This window comes from Sminthopsis crassicaudata, chromosome 1, assembly GCF_048593235.1.
Source record: "Sminthopsis crassicaudata isolate SCR6 chromosome 1, ASM4859323v1, whole genome shotgun sequence".
Taxonomy (NCBI): Eukaryota; Metazoa; Chordata; class Mammalia; order Dasyuromorphia; family Dasyuridae; genus Sminthopsis; species Sminthopsis crassicaudata.
The window spans coordinates 512,112,112-512,129,606 of NC_133617.1; the positions used below are offsets into that span (position 1 = coordinate 512,112,112).

Consider the following 17,495-nt stretch of genomic DNA (forward strand, 5'->3'; position numbering starts at 1 on the left):
TACTGCCTCAGAGTTGATTTAATTTGCATTTTTTCAAATCAAAAATTATTTAGAACATTATATCATTATAGATAGCTTTTATTTGTTTACCTGAAAATTACCTTTATATATATATATCTGTATCAATATACATATACCTCAGTTCAGGAATGGCTTGTATTCTCATAAATTTCACAGCTTCCTTTCTATATTTGAGAAATGAGGGCTTACTTGTTTCCCAACTTTCTGTTTTCTTTCTCATCTTGATTGCAATGGTTTTGTTTGTGCAAAAGATTTATATTTAATATAATCAAAATTATCTTTCTTACATGCCAAATGTAATTTCCTTCCTCTTCTCTTTTAATTAGGTCTATTTTACTTTTACTTTGAGATCAGGATTGCTACCCCTGCTTTTTTTTTTTAAGCTTCAGCTGAAGCATAACAGATTCTGGTCCAGCCCCTTACCTTTACTCTGTGTGTGTCTCTCTCTGCTTTAAATGTTTTTCTTGTGAACAACATATTGTAGGATTCCAGTTTTTATCTACTCTGCTATCTACTTCCATCTTATGGGAGAGTTCATCCCCTTCCCATTCACAATTACAATTAACAACTGTGTATTTCCTTCCACACTATTTTTTTCTCTTTTTGTACTATCTCTCTCTTTTCACCCTTTCCCTCCTCACTAGTGTTTTGTGTCTGTCTGCTGCCTCCCCTATCTGTCCTCCCTACTCCCACACTTTGCTTAATTTCCTCTCCTCTTACTTTTCTCTCAGAAAGAGAGATTTCTTTATTTAAGGGATTTTGTATATTATTCTCCTTTGAGCCAATTCTGATCAAAAGTTTAATCATTTTCCATTATCCACCCTCCCACCTTCCATTCCTCTGTATAAGGTCTTTCATGAATCTTTATGTGAAATTATTTATTGCCTTCTACCTCTTCCTTCCTTCTGCATTCAGTGTACTCTTTCTTATCCCTTAGCTTTCTTCAAATCTTGGCTAAAGTCCCCATGACCAGTCTTTCTTCATCTTAGTGACTTCCCTATAAGATTATTTCCTATTTAGTGTCCCTATATAAGTAAGCTGGAAATGAAGGATATGCTGAGGAAGTGTCTGGGTCTTCTAAAGCCTTTTTCATGTACCTCTCCCAAAAAGTGTCTGCAGTGATCTGTGTCTCCCTCCCAGGATGTTCTGACAATCATTCAACCAATCGATAAATGATTATGAAGTCTCTCCTGTGAGCTAGAAACCCTGCAAAGTGTTTGGACTACAAAGAGACAAGATAGAACCTACCCTTTCCAGAGCTGTGGGAGACTGGAGGAGGGAGTAGTACTCATTCATTACCTTATGCAGGTACTTAGCATCAACCAAATTTTCTCTCCACCTGTCAAAAATTATGTCTCCTTCTATATGACACATGAAAGAAGAGGCTGCACTTCCTTCATGCCAATTGGGTAAGAACTGGGGCTGCACATTTAACAACAGAACAGGGAGCAGCTAGGTGACACACTAGATGGAGCAGAGGACCTGAGTTCAAATCTTGCCTCCGACACTACACACTAGCTGTGTGACACTTAACTCCAATTATTTTGCCATGAGAAATTACCAGATATGAATGTTATGGAATAATCTTGTTCTCTAAGAAACAATCAGCAGGATGATTTCATAGGGTCCTGGAGAGATTTACATGAACTGATGCTGAGTGAAATGGGCAGAAGCAGAATATCATTATAAACAGCAACATGTATGGTGATCAATTCTGATGAACATGACTCTTGCCAACAATGAGATCATTCACACCAGTTCCAATGAGGAGGAGGAAGAGGAGGAAGAAGAGGGGAAGGAGGAGGGGGGGAGAAAGGGGAAGGAAAGGGAGAAGAGGAGGGGAAAAATGATGGGGAGGGGAAGAAAAAGAAGAGGACTATGATGATGATAACAATGATGAGCAGGAGGACAAGGAAGAGAAGAAGAAATAATATAGGACCATAGCTATCAGAGATGAATGGATAAAGTCATAGGGTGGTTTTTTTTATTGTTTTTTTTTCTTTGAGAATGAGGAAGAGATTGGTGTATTTGTAGGCAGTAGTAAAGCAATCAGTAGACAAGGAGAGATTGAAGATCAATCAGAGAGATACCCAGACAAGGAACACTGGGAAATGAGTGTAAACTGTTAGCATTCTTTGTTTTTCTCCCCATGTTATTTTTACCTTCCGAATCCAATTCTTCCTTTGCAACAACAACAACAACAAAATTCTGTTCTGCACATATATATTGTACCTAGTATCTACTATAACATATTTAATATGTATGGGAATGCCTGCCATCTAGGGGAAGTTAGGAGGGGAAAAGGAGGGGGAAAATTCAGAACAGAAGGGAGTGTAAGGGATGATGTTGTGAAAAATTACCTATGCATATGTACTGTCAAAAAATGTTATAATTATAAAATTAATAAAAAAATTAAAAAAAAAAAGATCAGTAAGAGAAAAGGGATGATAGAGATAGGGGTACGAGGAGAATCTACTGGGGGTGATAGAATAGAAGAAACCTTGTGAATGACAAGGAGAAGGGCTAGCTGTCATGTGAGACAGGGATGAAGGTCAAGATAGCAGAACAAACTATATAAAGAAGTGACTCAAATTTAAAAAAAAAGAAATTAAAAAGCATGCCATTCATTATCCAGTTTATAAATGGTCAAAAAATATGAACAGACAATTTTCAGATGAAGAAATTAATGCCATGTGTAGTCATTTGAAAAAGTGCTTTAAATCACTATTGATTTGCAAGTGAGAATTGAGGTTGTCTTTATTTTTATTAATGTTTTCCCCTCAACATGGCTAACGTGAAAACTGGAGAAGGAAATGATAAACGACACCTATATCTTTGCCAAGAAAATCCCAAATGGGGTCACCAAGAGTAAGATGCCATTTAAAAATGACTGAAAAAAATGTGGAAAGGTCTTGAATGATTTCATCTGTATCATAAGTTTTGTGTTTTTTTGTCTTTGCAGTGCATAGGGGGAAGGAAAGGACTAGAAAATGAAAATAAAAACAAAAATGAGTTGTAAAAAAATTTTAACGAGATGAAGAGGACTGATGTCTAGGGAAGGAAGGAAAGCATAAGTGATATAGGGCTGATTGCCTATTAACAAACAGAGGAGCAGAGAAAATAAAGGTCATAATCAAGATGAAGAGTAAATTCAGGAGCCAGAAGTCACAGAGAAAATTGGAATGACATAGATTTAGTTTTATATTTCATGAACATGAAAGAAAAGCAGTCTTGAATAATAGGAAAAAGAGGAAGGTCATTATCTTTGTGTGTGTTGTGGAGATGAAGTGGAAGAGAAAGTGAAGGAAACTCATTAAGCTGAGGAACAAAGAATTTATATTTTCCCATGTATTAGGATTCTTAGGTTTTTTTTGTTGTTGTTGTTTTGTTTTTTTGTAGAGAGGCACAGATGGTGGGGTAACTCTCAGTGAGGTAAAGCTTTAGCTCAGAGGGAACCTGCTGACAATGTCTGGTTGGGTTCTCTGCTTCCCTTGGGGCTTCTCAGACTTCCTGAGAAGTGGGGGTGGGGGGCCCCCGAGGGAGAGTGGCAAGACAACCTGTGTTGTACTTGAAACAAAGATTATTGTAGTAAAAGATGCATTTACATATTAATAGCAGGGGGCTTATAGTTAGCACATGCTCAGTGTGCTGTAGTAGGTAAATACTAGAGTTAGTGTGCTGTGGTGATGTAACTTTACTAAGGATTTTAAGGCTGAAGGGAAGTTGAAATAAACAGATTCTGTGATGAACATCCATGTGCCTCATCACTCCTCCATGAAGACCAAGGCCGGTCCTAAAATCCCCCAGAGAGCTGGTCTGGAGGGGATGTTTTGACACTGCAGCACAGGGGCTCTAGAAAGCACAGTACATTTTGGTAGCCCAACTTGAGGCTCTAGAAAGCACACTAAACTTTTTTATATTTTTAAATATTTTATTTTCCGACAATTAAAGGTAACACCACATTTTAACATTCATTGGGGTTTTAAGTCTTGATTTCCAAATTCTATTCTTTGCCTCCCCTTTCCCTTCCCAGAGACAACCTGATATAAGTTATCCAAAGCATTTTTAAACAATTGTCAAATTTGGAAAAAAAAAATGTCCAATGCCACTGGAAATTCTTCTTTTTCTTTTTAAGATGTACTTTGTCTCCTGGAGCTTCTCCTTGCACTCAGCAGAAGACTTTTCTAGTCCATCAGTTCTGGGACCAATGGACAATGGGCAAGAATCACAGAGTTGTCTGGTCCCTCAGTTCCAAGCAGAACTTCTCAGGTATTCTTCTGAGGATACACAATACCAGTTCATTTGCTTGATCGCTGGTGGAAAGGTCGACAAGTAATTCCTGGGGAGCAATTTTTTAAAACATCATCTTCCAACACTTGATTGATGTGGGCTGTAATGGGAGATGCATTTCAGGATCCTCATCAGGATCATCATTGGGCACGCATCTACTGGTCACTCCTGGGGCATATAATGAGAGATCTAGTGGGGCTTTCTTTATCAGGAACACAGAGAGAGAAGAAAGGTCGCATAGGCTTTTGAAAGTCCTTCTTTGGGAAGTGAAAAAGTAAAGTTCTATCCATGGCATTGTAAAATCCTAAATGTCCCCATTCATAATGCAGGAAGATGCCCACTTTGGGGATGGGTGGTCTTTGATGATAGCCATCCCGTGAACTGCAGAGATAGAAACCATCTTGACGTTTACAGCCGGATATGGTCCTGACTTCCTCCGGGGATGGGGGGCGCAAACACTTTCTGCTGATGGACTCTTCACAGATGCCCACTTCCCACTGTGTATTTTCTCCTACCTCCACTTCCCAATAGTGTCTGCCTGAAGTGAAGGTCTGGGCCCCCAGGACAGTAAGAGAATGGACAAATCTGTCTTTGTTGTTGGACTGGTCCTGGGGGACGCTTGTGTACTTGACACTCTTCAGGTCTTTGGACACAACAAGATGAATGTGAGCTGTGTCTGGATCCAGAGTTATATCCCTGAAGAAGGTCATGAGCATTTGTGTCCGGCCAGTGACCACATACGTTCTCCAGTCCTCAGACACAGCCTCTGGCTCTGGCTCTTCATGGAGGAGCAGCTTCTCACTCTTGTCCAAGGTGCCTTTCATACCCTGGACCATTTCTGAGGGGGTCTCCTCCACATGCATCTCCACATCCAACAGCAGACTTTGCACACTTTGGAGTTCTTGTGACAGTTTGACTTTCCGTCTGTCATACTTCACCATGTTGTTGATGAATTGTTCCCTCAGCAGGTTAAATTGTAGATCTTTTTCCTCCTCTACGAACCACTCAAGTATTTCATATTCAGAAAAAAGTATATGTTGATAATCAAAAAAGTAGGTCTTACAGTTTACCTCTGCCCTTACAAGATGGTCCAATTTCTCCTGAAGACGTTCTTCTTTCCTTTTTAAACACTTCTGTGTCTCCAAGAGCTTCTCCTTGCCCGTGGCAGCCACCTCTTCCAAGGGAAGGATGTGGTGATCCTTGTGTTCTGGGGCTAAGGAACAGGAATGACAGAGGATTCTGTGGTCGTCCTCACAGAAGAGCTTCTCCTTTTCTCCATGTTTCTCACAGGTGCTCAGGCCCACAAGGGCCTGCACTAGATGAGATCTGAGCATTTTGGTGATGATGGACAGCTGCTGCAGGCTCTTGTTGCTCACCAGGTCCGTGCTATGATTGATATCTGCTCTGCACTCTGGGCAGGCTGAGGTTTCCTGGGCTCCCACCCTGCACTGTCTGAGACAGCCTTTGCAAAAGCTATGGCCACAATTGACAGTCACTGGATCTGTGAAGTAGCCCAAGCAGATGGAGCAAGTGAGGCTTGCTTGGAGATCTTCAATGAAGTCTTTGACATCCAAGTCTCTGGGCTCTCAGTTCCTCTCTTCTCAGATGCTTCTCTCAGGAGAGACAATGCTGGCTCTTTCCCTGGAGCTCTGGCAGGAAAAGTTGCCAGGGATGAGATGTTGGAGGCTTTTATATGTCTTCCTCTGACTTGGCCCCGCCTTTACTCCACCCACCAAAGGTGAGAACTCCTGAGCTTGGAGAGACTTTCCATGGTCTGCTCTGGGGCTGAGTTCCCACCTTGGTCCTTCTTACACAGTAATAAGCTACAATCCCCACTGGAGTTTACACCTAGATTCCAGATCAGAGTTGTCTGGCCCCTCAATTCCAAGTAGAGTGAGCCCTGATTCCTCTTTGTGGAAGCTTTTGAGCATTTCTCTCAAGCTCCATTCAGGGAAAGCAATCTCTGGTTCTTTAGGGAGCAGCTTCTCATGTTGTTCCAAGAAGCATTGCAGGTCCTGGAGTATTTCTTCTTTTGTTTTAAAAGTATTTTTTTTTCTTTTATATATCAAGACCATTTTTACCATTCATTGTTACAAGCTTTTGAGTACCAAATTTCTCTCCTCCCCTATCTCCCTTCTTCCCAAGATAGTAGAAAATTTAATATAAATTATATATATGCAATTATGTAACATCAATATCCCTGTTACAAGTGTGAAAGAAGAAAGAAATCAGAAGAGGAAAAAAACATGAAATAATTAAAGTCAGTGAAAGAAATGTGCTTTGACCTGCACTCAGGAAGTGGGTTGTGCTCCCTTTAAGAAACTAATCCTTTCAGATTGATTTTATTCCTTTCTGATTCCCAGCCCCTCCTAGCTGATCAATTCAAGAAGCTAGGACCTTTGATTCACAAATCCTGTCAAAAGCACCCTTTTGAATTCCAATAGGAGATCCAGGCTCTCACAACCCCCACCCAGATCTGAGCCAATTTGGGATACTACTGTCAGGCCCCTTTAGTTAAATCTCTCATAAAAGAGCCACAGTGGAGCTCTCTCTTTGCAGAGGTTCCTAACATGGCAGCCTGACGCCTGGCATGCCAGGCATCTCTGTCCACTGGAATCTTATTCTGGTGCCCTTGTATCTCTACCTTCACCTTTTACTAACTGGACTTTAACTTTACTTCCAAACCCTATAATAAGCCTTCTTTATCAATCTAGGTTTCCAGATCTGTAAATCCCTTTACAGAGAACTGCTCTTGCTGCCACTAAACCTCATTTTCATTTGGGAAGCCCAAATCTAAACCTCATCAATGTCACTTCACTTCCTATCAGTTCATACAAATCCCTCCTGGCTTTTCAAAAATCTGTGTGCTTATTATCTCTGCATGGTAGTATTCCATCACATTCATATGCTACAAATTGGTCAGCCATGTCCCAATAAATGGACATCCCCTCAACATCAAATACCACAATGAAGAGGGCTGTTAGAAAGATTTTTACATTTGGAGGTCCTTTTGTTGAGGGCGGTAGCCCCTTTGGTATTCTTTGTTTGATCTCCAACTTCCTTTGGGACTTGGACCTTTGATACAAGATCTGGTCAAACTAGTTTGGGCTATCTGAGCTGGCCAGGGTTTTACAGCCCCCATTCTAATCTGCTCAGGCAGACCAAATGGCATCAGGAAATTCCTTTTGGGAAGAGACTTCTGTCTGTCCCCAACAAGAGAATCCTTATCTTAATTTACATCACTCTCAGGAACCTCCTTACATCACTGCATAAAAAGAGAGAACTGGAATCTTCTCTTTGCAAATGGCCTTGTACCACGCAGCCATTTTGCCCACCAGCTCTCCGGTGTTTCCATTCTAATCAATAAAGACTATGTTTCCATACAGCATTAAGTAGCAAATTCCTTTGCTGCCGAACCCACCCTTGGTTACTTTGGGGAAGGAAGGAGAGAGAGAAAAGGAACAGATCCATCTCGGTTTAGACCACAATTTACTCATCATTTACTCCTCAATTTAATACTCATTATTTGGTGGCCTGATCTTTCGAGGTAATTTTACTGAGTAAGCTGGAAATTCTCCCTTTTATAAGCGTGGGCAGATTAAAACCAAAATCCCGGGAAGAATAGTGGTTTTAATCTGCGGGGAGCTGAAAGAGCTCTGGGAATCGTTTGATCTGGGACGCTAGATGCAAATGGATTCTGTTTTTGGGCAGATATTTCCTAAAAGGGAAATATTTGTGGGACCTGACAGAGACGTCTGATCAGGTTGCGCTATAAAAGTGGAAATTTTCGGGCTTGTGTAGTGGTAAAAATGGGTCAACTCTTCTCTTCCATCCCTAAAGATTCACCTCTGGGATATCTCTTGAGAAACAGGAAAAATTAGGCCTCAAGGATTTCAAATTAAAAAGTCATTCACTTTTGCTATGAAGTGTGGCCCCTTTATCAACTTTATCAATGTGGCCTGGCTTGTTAATGGATCTATTATTTTCTCTACTATTAGGGAATTAGATCTATATTGCAGAAGACTCGGTAAATGGTCAGAAGTTGCATACGTGCAAGCTTTCTGGGTCCTCTGTAGGGATCCCAAATCGCGGTTAACTTGCAGAATGTTTCTGCCTAAGTTTACTGAGGTGGAACCGGGGAGTGAAGCTGATCTCCAGCAGAACTTAATCCCAGAGTTGGACTCCGGGAATACTCTGATGCTTTGCCCTTCTCGGCTGAGAAGTGGCAACCCTTCCTCCTCACCCGGCTCCCTCCCGGCTCCTAATCAGGTTTCCCTGCCCCAGAGCCTCCACCCTCCTACTCCTCCCAGGCAGCCTGACTCTACTACAGCTGCGGGCCAGGACTCTGATTTAGAGATCTCTAAGCCTTACCTCCCCAGAGAAATGGCCAGCTCCTTGGGGGAAACGCTTAGAGTGCAAAGATCCCTTCCTTCTTGGGATTTTTCCCACATAATGGAACTTGTTGGGGGGTTTACAGCCGTTCCTTTTCAGAGCGATCTGTCCTGGGGAGATGTTCTCTTCTTATCCCACAATACAGGAGATAAGAATGATTCGGGAGCTAAACCCAAGGTTTGTGGCTAACATGACTGGGAGGTACCAGATGGGGGTCCTTGCTATTAGTCCCTTCGCAGACTCCGGGGGGAACTCTGAAGAGGGGAGTGGGGACATAGAAGAGGGGAGTGGGAACAGAGAGGAGGGAAATGGTAATACAGAGATGAGGGATCATCTTTTAACCCATCCCATTGAAGGAATGGAAAAGGGGAATGCAAAGCAGGTAGATTATGAGAAGCTTATGCAAGCAGCTGATAAGAATCCATTATAGAATTCACTAACCTGCACCCCACTTTTCTAGAGGGGATTGCTGTCATTTCAATGCATTTTTTCAATCAGTCTTCCCCAGATATAAGACTAAATTGGCAGAAATTGGCTCCAGAATCCCAAAATTCCAAGACTCAATTATCAGAAGTCGCCTTTGGGGCATATAGGGATTGGGAGGAGGACGGAAAGGCTAGGAGTAAAGAGCAGAGAGCAGGCACAGATTCTGGCTACCACTATTTTCCATGGGCCCCAAAGTTTGTGCTTCAGATTCCGTCAGCCACTGGGCGAGGAATTGCCCGCAGGCTCTAGCCCTTACCCTGAGTACGAACGGGAAGGACACTGGAAGAGCGACGGCCCAGAGAAGGAAAGGACCATGGACTCCAGCCTCGCCCCCCAGGCCTCTCCAGACTTGAGGTGGTGTGCCCCTGGACCAGGCCCACCTTCTTCTATCAGCAAAGCCAAGCTGCCCGGGGTAAATTTGGACTTAGCAGGTAAGCCAATCTCAGTTTTTCATACGAGAAGCCTCAATTCTACTCCTCCATTCAGATCCTACTCGCCCATCCCCCCCAAGGTACTGGAATTGAAAGAAAAATTGTTTGGAAACCCGGCCCTGCCTTGCCAGCTTGAGGATCTCATGTTTCCAACTATCCCTTCCTATTCTAGCCTATTCTAGATGGGTAGGAATTTGATAAAGGAAAACTAGGATCTCAATTCTCTCTAATTAAAATCTTCAAATAATACCAAACCCTCTCACATTCTCTGTGGAATATGAGAGGAAATGGGAGTTTTAAGAACTAGGATTAAGAAACTGGTTAGTTACTTGTGATTTTAAATTTTAACCTGTTGTACTAATGTAAGGAAGTGGAATTTGGCAATTTTGAACTGACAAGAAAGTTTTTTTTCCTCGAAGCAGTCTTTAGAGTCTGCCTGAGTAAAGGCCATAAACCCTTATCTGATCTAAACTCAAAGAACAGAAAAAACCATTTGATTATGGGAAATATAATTGGCTGTTTTCTTTGCATACTAGATTATTTATTCTGAGTATAAGATCTTGGAATTTGTTTGAATATTGATGCATTTACTGCTAAAAGAGATTTGCTAATTGCAGTTAGGCAAACCCTCAGAAAGGAAAAATTGTTGGGTTTGATTTGGGTTATACACTATACAGTGTGAATCTTACAGGTTTTGAAGGAAAAGGATTGAGCAATTAAAGATTTGCAAGGTATTAGAAGGTATGTTACAAGAAGAAAAGTTTTAATGGAAGGATGAAAGGAAAAAGTGTTTTTGAATAGGGGAAAGGTGAGCACAAGGAATACTTTCCTCCCCTCCCCCCCAGGTGTTTCCTGCGGGTTTTTTCGTCAAGTTGCTGCTATAGTAACAAAAGAGTGATTTAAAAAGACTGGATCAAGTTTAGGTTAATTGATTGAATATTTGTTTCTTGATACAAAATGGGTTTAATGTTTGTGAAATATAATCATAAATGTGATCCATACTGAAAGTTTAATGGCTATTTTGAGAACTTCTTGAACTCTTATATGTGGTGTTTGGACATTTTGTATAAGTTTAAAACATATAAGTTTGAAGATTATATTGGGTCATTATGAGATTATTTAAAAGAGCCTCTAAAGTAATAAGGTTTTTTCTGGGGTTTTTTGAAAGTGTTTCTGTTAAGGACAATATGCAATTTGGGATATTTTACTATGTACTGAGTTTCAAAAAAGCAAAGTGCTCATTTATGAAACATCTATTTGAATATGATAATTGTTTAAATTGTGAAATTATTGAGACAAATTCCTTATTGTTATCAATATAAGGTTATGATAAATATTTGTTTAGAATTTATCAGAAATCTGATGAATGGAATTTATTATTGGAGATAAAAATTTTCTTGAACTTAAAGTTATTTAGTTAATGCTTTTTGGGAGTTTTAAAAGCTTCACCCTCTGGCAGTTAATGGGACAATTGATTGGAAGTTGAGTTTTAACTGCTCATGTTATAGTTATGTTTTTGCATTTTTTCCTCATGTAACTGATTTCTATGATAAAAGCAATGGTCTATAGAATTGGTGATGCAATTATGTCATACCTTGCTATTTTCAGTTGTATTATATGCAATCATTGTATCCTGAATGCTTGGGCAAATAAGCATTTAGTCTGGTCATCTGTCTGCTACTGTTAGAAAACACTAATGTTTTGTTTTAAAGTTTTCAATCATTTTTTCACATAGGAAGCTGCTGGCCAATCTATTTTGGCCTCTTCACATTTTTGCAGCAGTCCTATGGACCAGTCTTTCTATCACAGACTATTCTAACCTTTATTTGTTAGATTTATGTTTTGTTTTAGATCTTGGGTCAAATTTCAGATATTGACTTGCTTCTGGGACCTAGATCAGCTTTGATTGTCAGCACAGCAGACCCATCCCATGGAACAAGAGCCTCCAACCATCTCTCAGCCTGCAGCAGCTTTAGAAGAGACAATGGACTGAACCCTGCTTCTAGGGAACTTTGGGCTGATGTGGAGGACTTTAGGAATGGTTGATGAATAACTTTTAAACCTTGTCTGGGTTATTTATTATTGTGTTAAAATTTGGGTTGGGAGTGGTTAAAACTGTGTAACTATTGCTATCCTAAAGACAGTGTGGGAAATTAGCTTTGACTTTCTCAGCATTTTCTCCTACTTCTCTTTAATAGATGGGCCATTAGCATTTTACCAACAGCCCACAGAGGGGATCTGAGATATCTACCCTGGATGACACCCCACTTTTAATCTGTTCCTGAGATCTGTTTTCTCTAGGCTTCAAGTTTTGTATTCTCATCTGGACTTCAGACTGGAAAAATTGATGGGACAACTGACTGGGACACCCCTTAGGTGCCCTGTTGCCATCTTTACACCTCACGCCTCACCTCCTGGCATGAACCCCAAATCTCTTCGACCCTTGTCAGCTCGAAGTTGTTAAAGAGGAGTTCATCGCCCCTATTCCTACATGCATGTGGAGGTGACTTGCTTGAGGGGGGAACAAGAAGGGACCCTGCTACTCTGAAGATCCTTGGAGAAAATTTTCCTCAAATAAGAGACTCTACCCCAAAATTTTTTTCTTAAAAGAATTTAAGAGTTAATTGCTTGAGGGGGGTTATGTTGAGGGCGGTAGCCCCTTTGGTATTCTTTGTTTGATCTCCAACTTCCTTTGGGACTTGGACCTTTGATACAAGATCTGGTCAGACTAGTTTGGGCTATCTGAGATGGCCAGGGTTTTACAGCCCCCATTCTAATCTGCTCAGATAGACCAAATGGCATCAGGAAATTCCTTTTGGGAAGAGACTTCTGTCTGTCCCCAACAAGAGAATCCTTATCTTAATTTACATCACTCTCAAGAACCTCCCTACATCACTGCATAAAAGAGAGAACTGGAATCTTCTCTTTGCAAAATGGCCTTGTACCACGCAGCCATTTTGCCCACCGGCTCTCCGGTGTTTCCATTCTAATCAATAAAGACTATGTTTCCATATAGCATTAAGTAGCAAATTCCTTTGCTGCCGAACCCGCCATTGGTTACTTTGGGGAAGGAAGGAGAGAGAGAAAAGGAACAGAACCATCTCTGTTTAGACCACAATTTACTCATCATTTACTCCTCAATTTAATACTCATCACTTTTTCCTTTTCTGTGCTCTCTTTGGGATACTGATCTAGTAGTCATAGTTATGTGAACTGTCCCCCTGATCTTTGGGGAGGAGGTTAGAGAAACCCTAAAATCTCAATTCCTCCTGACCTCTGGATGGGACCCCACCTTCCTATTCAGGGGGGAACTCCCAGATGGTGATCTCCATCTACAATTCAACTGGAGATCTTGGGCTGGGGCATAAACATCACCCTTTATTGAATTGAAAATTAGTCCCTCAAATTCATCTGGAGATTCCTCCCTAGCTTTGGGCCATAAAAACCCAATATAGTCAAGGGCTGAATCCCAAACCTTTGCTAAAAATGCTTTTGGGATCTGGCCCCCGGGAAGTTGTTTCTCATTGTAATAAACCCATTGTTGCCATAATCCTGGCTGCATTTGGGTTGGAGAATTATTTTTGTAAGACCTTGAGACACCAGGCAGGGGATCATCTCTCACCCATCATTTCTCACACAACAATGGTAATGCACAGTCTGGTTGACCTTTGGGCATAGTTCCAAATTTTTCTCTAGAATGACTGGATTAGTTCACAACTCTACCAAGTGTGTATTTCTATCCCAATTTCCCCTCATGTAGTCTAACATTTGCCATTTTTTTTATACATACACATATACCTCAGTTCAGGAATGCCTTGTATTCTCATAAATTTCACAGCGTCCTTTCTATATTTGAGAAATGAGGGCTTACTTGTTTCCCAGCTTTCTGTTTTCTTTCTCATCTTGATTACAATGGTTTTATTTGTGCAAAAGTTTTAAAATTTAATATAATCAAAATTATCTTTCTTACATGCCAAATGTAATTTCCTTCCTCATCTCTTTTAATTAGGTCTATTTTACTTTTACTTTGAGATCAGGATTGCTACCCCTGCTTTTTTTTTTTTTTAAGGTTCAGCTGAAGCATAACAGATTCTGGTCCAGCCCCTTACCTTTACTCTGTGTGTGTGTCTCTCTCTGCTTTAAATGTTTTTCTTGTAAACAACATATTGTAGGATTCCAGTTTTTGATCTACTCTGCTTTCCACTTCCACTTTATGAGAGAGTTCATCCCCTTCCCATTCACACTTACCAACTGTGTATTTCCCTCCATCCTATTTTTCCTCTGTGCTATCTCTCTTTTCACCCTTTCCCTCCTCCCTAATATTTTGTTTCTCTGCTGCCTCCCCTATCTGTCTTCCTACCCCCACACGTGGCTTAATTTCCTCTCTTCCTCCTTTTCTGTCAAAAAGAGAGATTTCTTTATTTAAGTGATTTTGTATATTATTCTCCTTTGAGCCAATTCAAATCAAAAGTTTAATCATTTTCCATTATCTACCTTCCCATCTTCCCTTCTTCCGTATAAGGTCTTAAATGAATCTTTATGTGAAATAATTTATTGTATTCTACCTCTTCCTTCCTTCTGCATTCAGTGTACTCTTTCTTATCCCTTAGCTTTCTTCAAATCTTGGCTAAAGTCCCCATGTCCAGTCTTTCTTCATCTTAGTGACTTCTCTATAAGATTATTTCCTATTTAGTGTCCCTATATAAGTAAGCTGGAAATGAAGAATATGCTGAGGTTCCCCTACATGTCTGGGTCTTCTAAAGCCTTTTTCATGTACCTCTCCCAAAAAGTGTCTGCAGTGATCTGTGTCTCCCTCCCAGGATGTTCTGACAATCATTCAACCAATCGATAAATGATTATGAAGTCTCTCCTGTGTGCTAGAAACCCTGCAAAGTGTTTGCACTACAAAGAGACAAGATAGAACCTACCCTTTCCAGAGCTGTGGGAGACTGGAGGAGGGAGTAGTACTGGAGGAGGGAGTAGTACTCATTCATTACCTTATGCAGGTATTTAGCATCAACCAAATTTTCTCTCCACCTGTCAAAAATTGTGTCTCCTTCTATATGACACATGAAAGAAGAGGCTGTACTTCCTTCATGCCAATTAGGTAAGAACTGGGGCTGCACATTTAACAACAGAACAGGGAACAGCTAGGTGACACACTAGATGGAGCAGAGGACCCGAGTTCAAATCTTGCCTCAGACACTTCACACTGTGTCACTGTGTGACCCTTCACAAGCCATTTAACCCCAATTACTTTGCCATAAGAAATGACCAAATACGAATGCTATGAAATATTATTGTTCTATAAGAAATAATCAGGAGGATGATTTCAGAGGGTCCTGGAGAGATTTACATGGACTGATGCTAAGTGAAATGAGCAGAAGCATAAGATCATTATAAATGATAAACAGAAACATGTATGATGATCAATTCTGATGAACATGACTCTTTCCAACAATGAGACCTTTCAGACCTGTTCCAATGAGGAGGAGGAAGAGGAAGAAGAGGGGAAGGAGGAGGGGGAGGAAAAAGTAGAGGACGATGATGATGATAACGATGAGCAGGAGAAGTACAAGGAGGAGAAGAAGAAATAATATAGTATCATAGCTATCAGAGATGAATGGATAAAGTCATAGGCTTTTTTTTGGGGGGGGGATTGAGAATGAGGAAGAGAATGGTGTATTTGTAGGCAGTAGTAAAGCAATCAGTAGACAGCGAGAGATTGGTGATCAGTGAGAGAGAAGGGATGATAGAGGCAGTGGTAGGAGGGGAATCTACTGGGGGAGATAGAATGGAAGACCCCGTGTGAATATAAAGGGGATTATCTTGACAAGGAGAAGGGCTAGCTGTCATGTGAGACAGGGATGAAGGCCAAGAAAGTAGCAGAAGAAAATATATAGAGAAGTGATTCAAATTTAAAAAAACAAAAAAATAGCCATTCATTATCCAACTGATAAATGGTCAAAAGATATGAACAAACAATTTTCAGATGACGAAATCAATGCCATGTGTAGCCATTTGAAAAAGTGTTTTGAATCACTATTAATCAGAGAAATACAAATTAAGACAACTCTGAAGTACCACTAGCCACATATTCCTTGCATATGAGTAAAGAAGTGGGATGAGAAATAAGCCAGGGATGAGTTTTGAAAGGGCATAACCTGCTTTCAGACAAAGAGACCAGGGATTTGCAAGTGAGAATTCAGGTTGTCTTCATTTTTATTACTTTTTCCCCCTCAACTTGACTAATGTGAAAACTGGAGAAGGAAATGATAAACCACACCCATACCTTTGCCAAGAAAATCCCAAATGGGGTCACCAAGATGCCACTGAAAAATGCCTGAACAAAATGTGGAAATGTCTTGAATGATTTCATCTGTATCATAAGTTTTTGGTTTTTGTCTTTTCAACGCATGGGGGAAGGAAAGGATTTGGAAATGAAAATAAAAACAAAAATGAGTTGAAAAAAAATTTAATGAGATGAACTGGTTCACCAAGGGATCAGTCTAGGGAAGGAAAGAAAGCATAAGTGATATAGGGGTGATTGCCTATTAAAAAACAGAGGAGCAGAGAGAATGAAGGTCACAATCAAGATGAAGAGGAAATTCAGGAACCAGAAGTTACAAAGAAAACTGGAATGACATAGATTATGATGAAATAAAGGAGTTTTATATTTCATGAACATGAAAAAAAAAGCAGTCTTGATAAATAGGAAAAAGGAGATAATGATATTTGTGTGTGTTGTAGATTTGAAATGGAAGAGAAAGTGAAGGAAAGTCAATTAAACTGAGGAACAAAGCTTTTATGTTTTCCAATGTAATTGTATTCTTACTGCTAATTTTTTTTTTTTGAGAGGCACCGAGGGTGGGGTAACTCAGTGAGGAAGAAGCTTTAATCCAGAGGGAATCTGCTGACAATGTTTGATGGGGCTCCCCTTGGGGCTTCTCAGCTTTCTGAGAAGTTGGGAAGAGGGAGAGTGGCAAGACAACCTGTGTTGTACTTGAAACAAAGATTATTGTAGTAAAAGATGCATTTACATATTAATAGCAGGGGGCTTATAGTTAGCACATGCTCAGTGTGCTGTAGTAGGTAATCATACTAAAGTTAATGTGCTGTGGTGATGTAATTTTACTAAGGATTTTAAGGCTGAAGGGAAGTTGAAATAAACAGATTCTGTGATGAATATCCATGTGCCTCATCACTCCTCCATGAAGACCAAGGCTGGTCCTAAAATCTGCCAGAGAGCTGGTCTGGAGGGGATGTTTTGACACTGCAGCACAGGGGCTCTAGAAAGCACAGTACATTTTGGTAGCCCAACTTGAGGGCTCTAGAAAGCACACTAAACTTTTTTATATTTTTTAACATTTTATTTTCCCACAATTGAATGTAACACCACATTTTAACATTAATTGGGGTTTTTTAGTATTGAGTTGCAGATTCTATTCTTCCTTCCTTCCCCTCTCCCTTCCCAGAGATAACATGATATAGGTTATCCAAAGCATTTTTAAACAATTTTCAAATTAAAAAAAAAAAAAATTTGTCCAATGCCACTGGAAATTCTTCTTTTTCTTTTTAAAATGTGCTTTGTCTCCTGGAGCTTCTCTTGGCACTTGGCAGAAGACTTTTCTAGTCCATCAGTTCTGGGACCAATGGACAATGGGCAAGAATCACAGAGTTGTCTGGTCCCTCACTTCCAAGCAGAACTTCTCACATAAGCAAGTAACAACTAAGTAATTCCTGGGGAACAATTTTTTAAAACATCATCTTCCAACACTTGATTGATGAGCTGTAATGGGAGATGCATTTCAGGTGTGGTTTTTGTTGCTTGAAAAGGAAGGTATCTCCTCATCAGGATCATCATTGGGCAGGCAG

At 40.3% G+C, this 17,495-nt stretch overlaps 1 protein-coding gene across 1 annotated transcript; it reads right to left on the reverse strand.

The window, feature by feature from the left end:
• Window positions 1-4,466: 4,466 nt before the first annotated feature.
• On the reverse strand, window positions 4,467-5,645 carry LOC141550700 (putative E3 ubiquitin-protein ligase TRIML1). Its single transcript, XM_074281624.1, has one exon. It carries the CDS (start codon window positions 5,643-5,645, stop codon window positions 4,467-4,469), a length of 1,179 nt encoding a protein of 392 aa, XP_074137725.1.
• Between the last annotated feature and the right edge of the window lie 11,850 nt (window positions 5,646-17,495).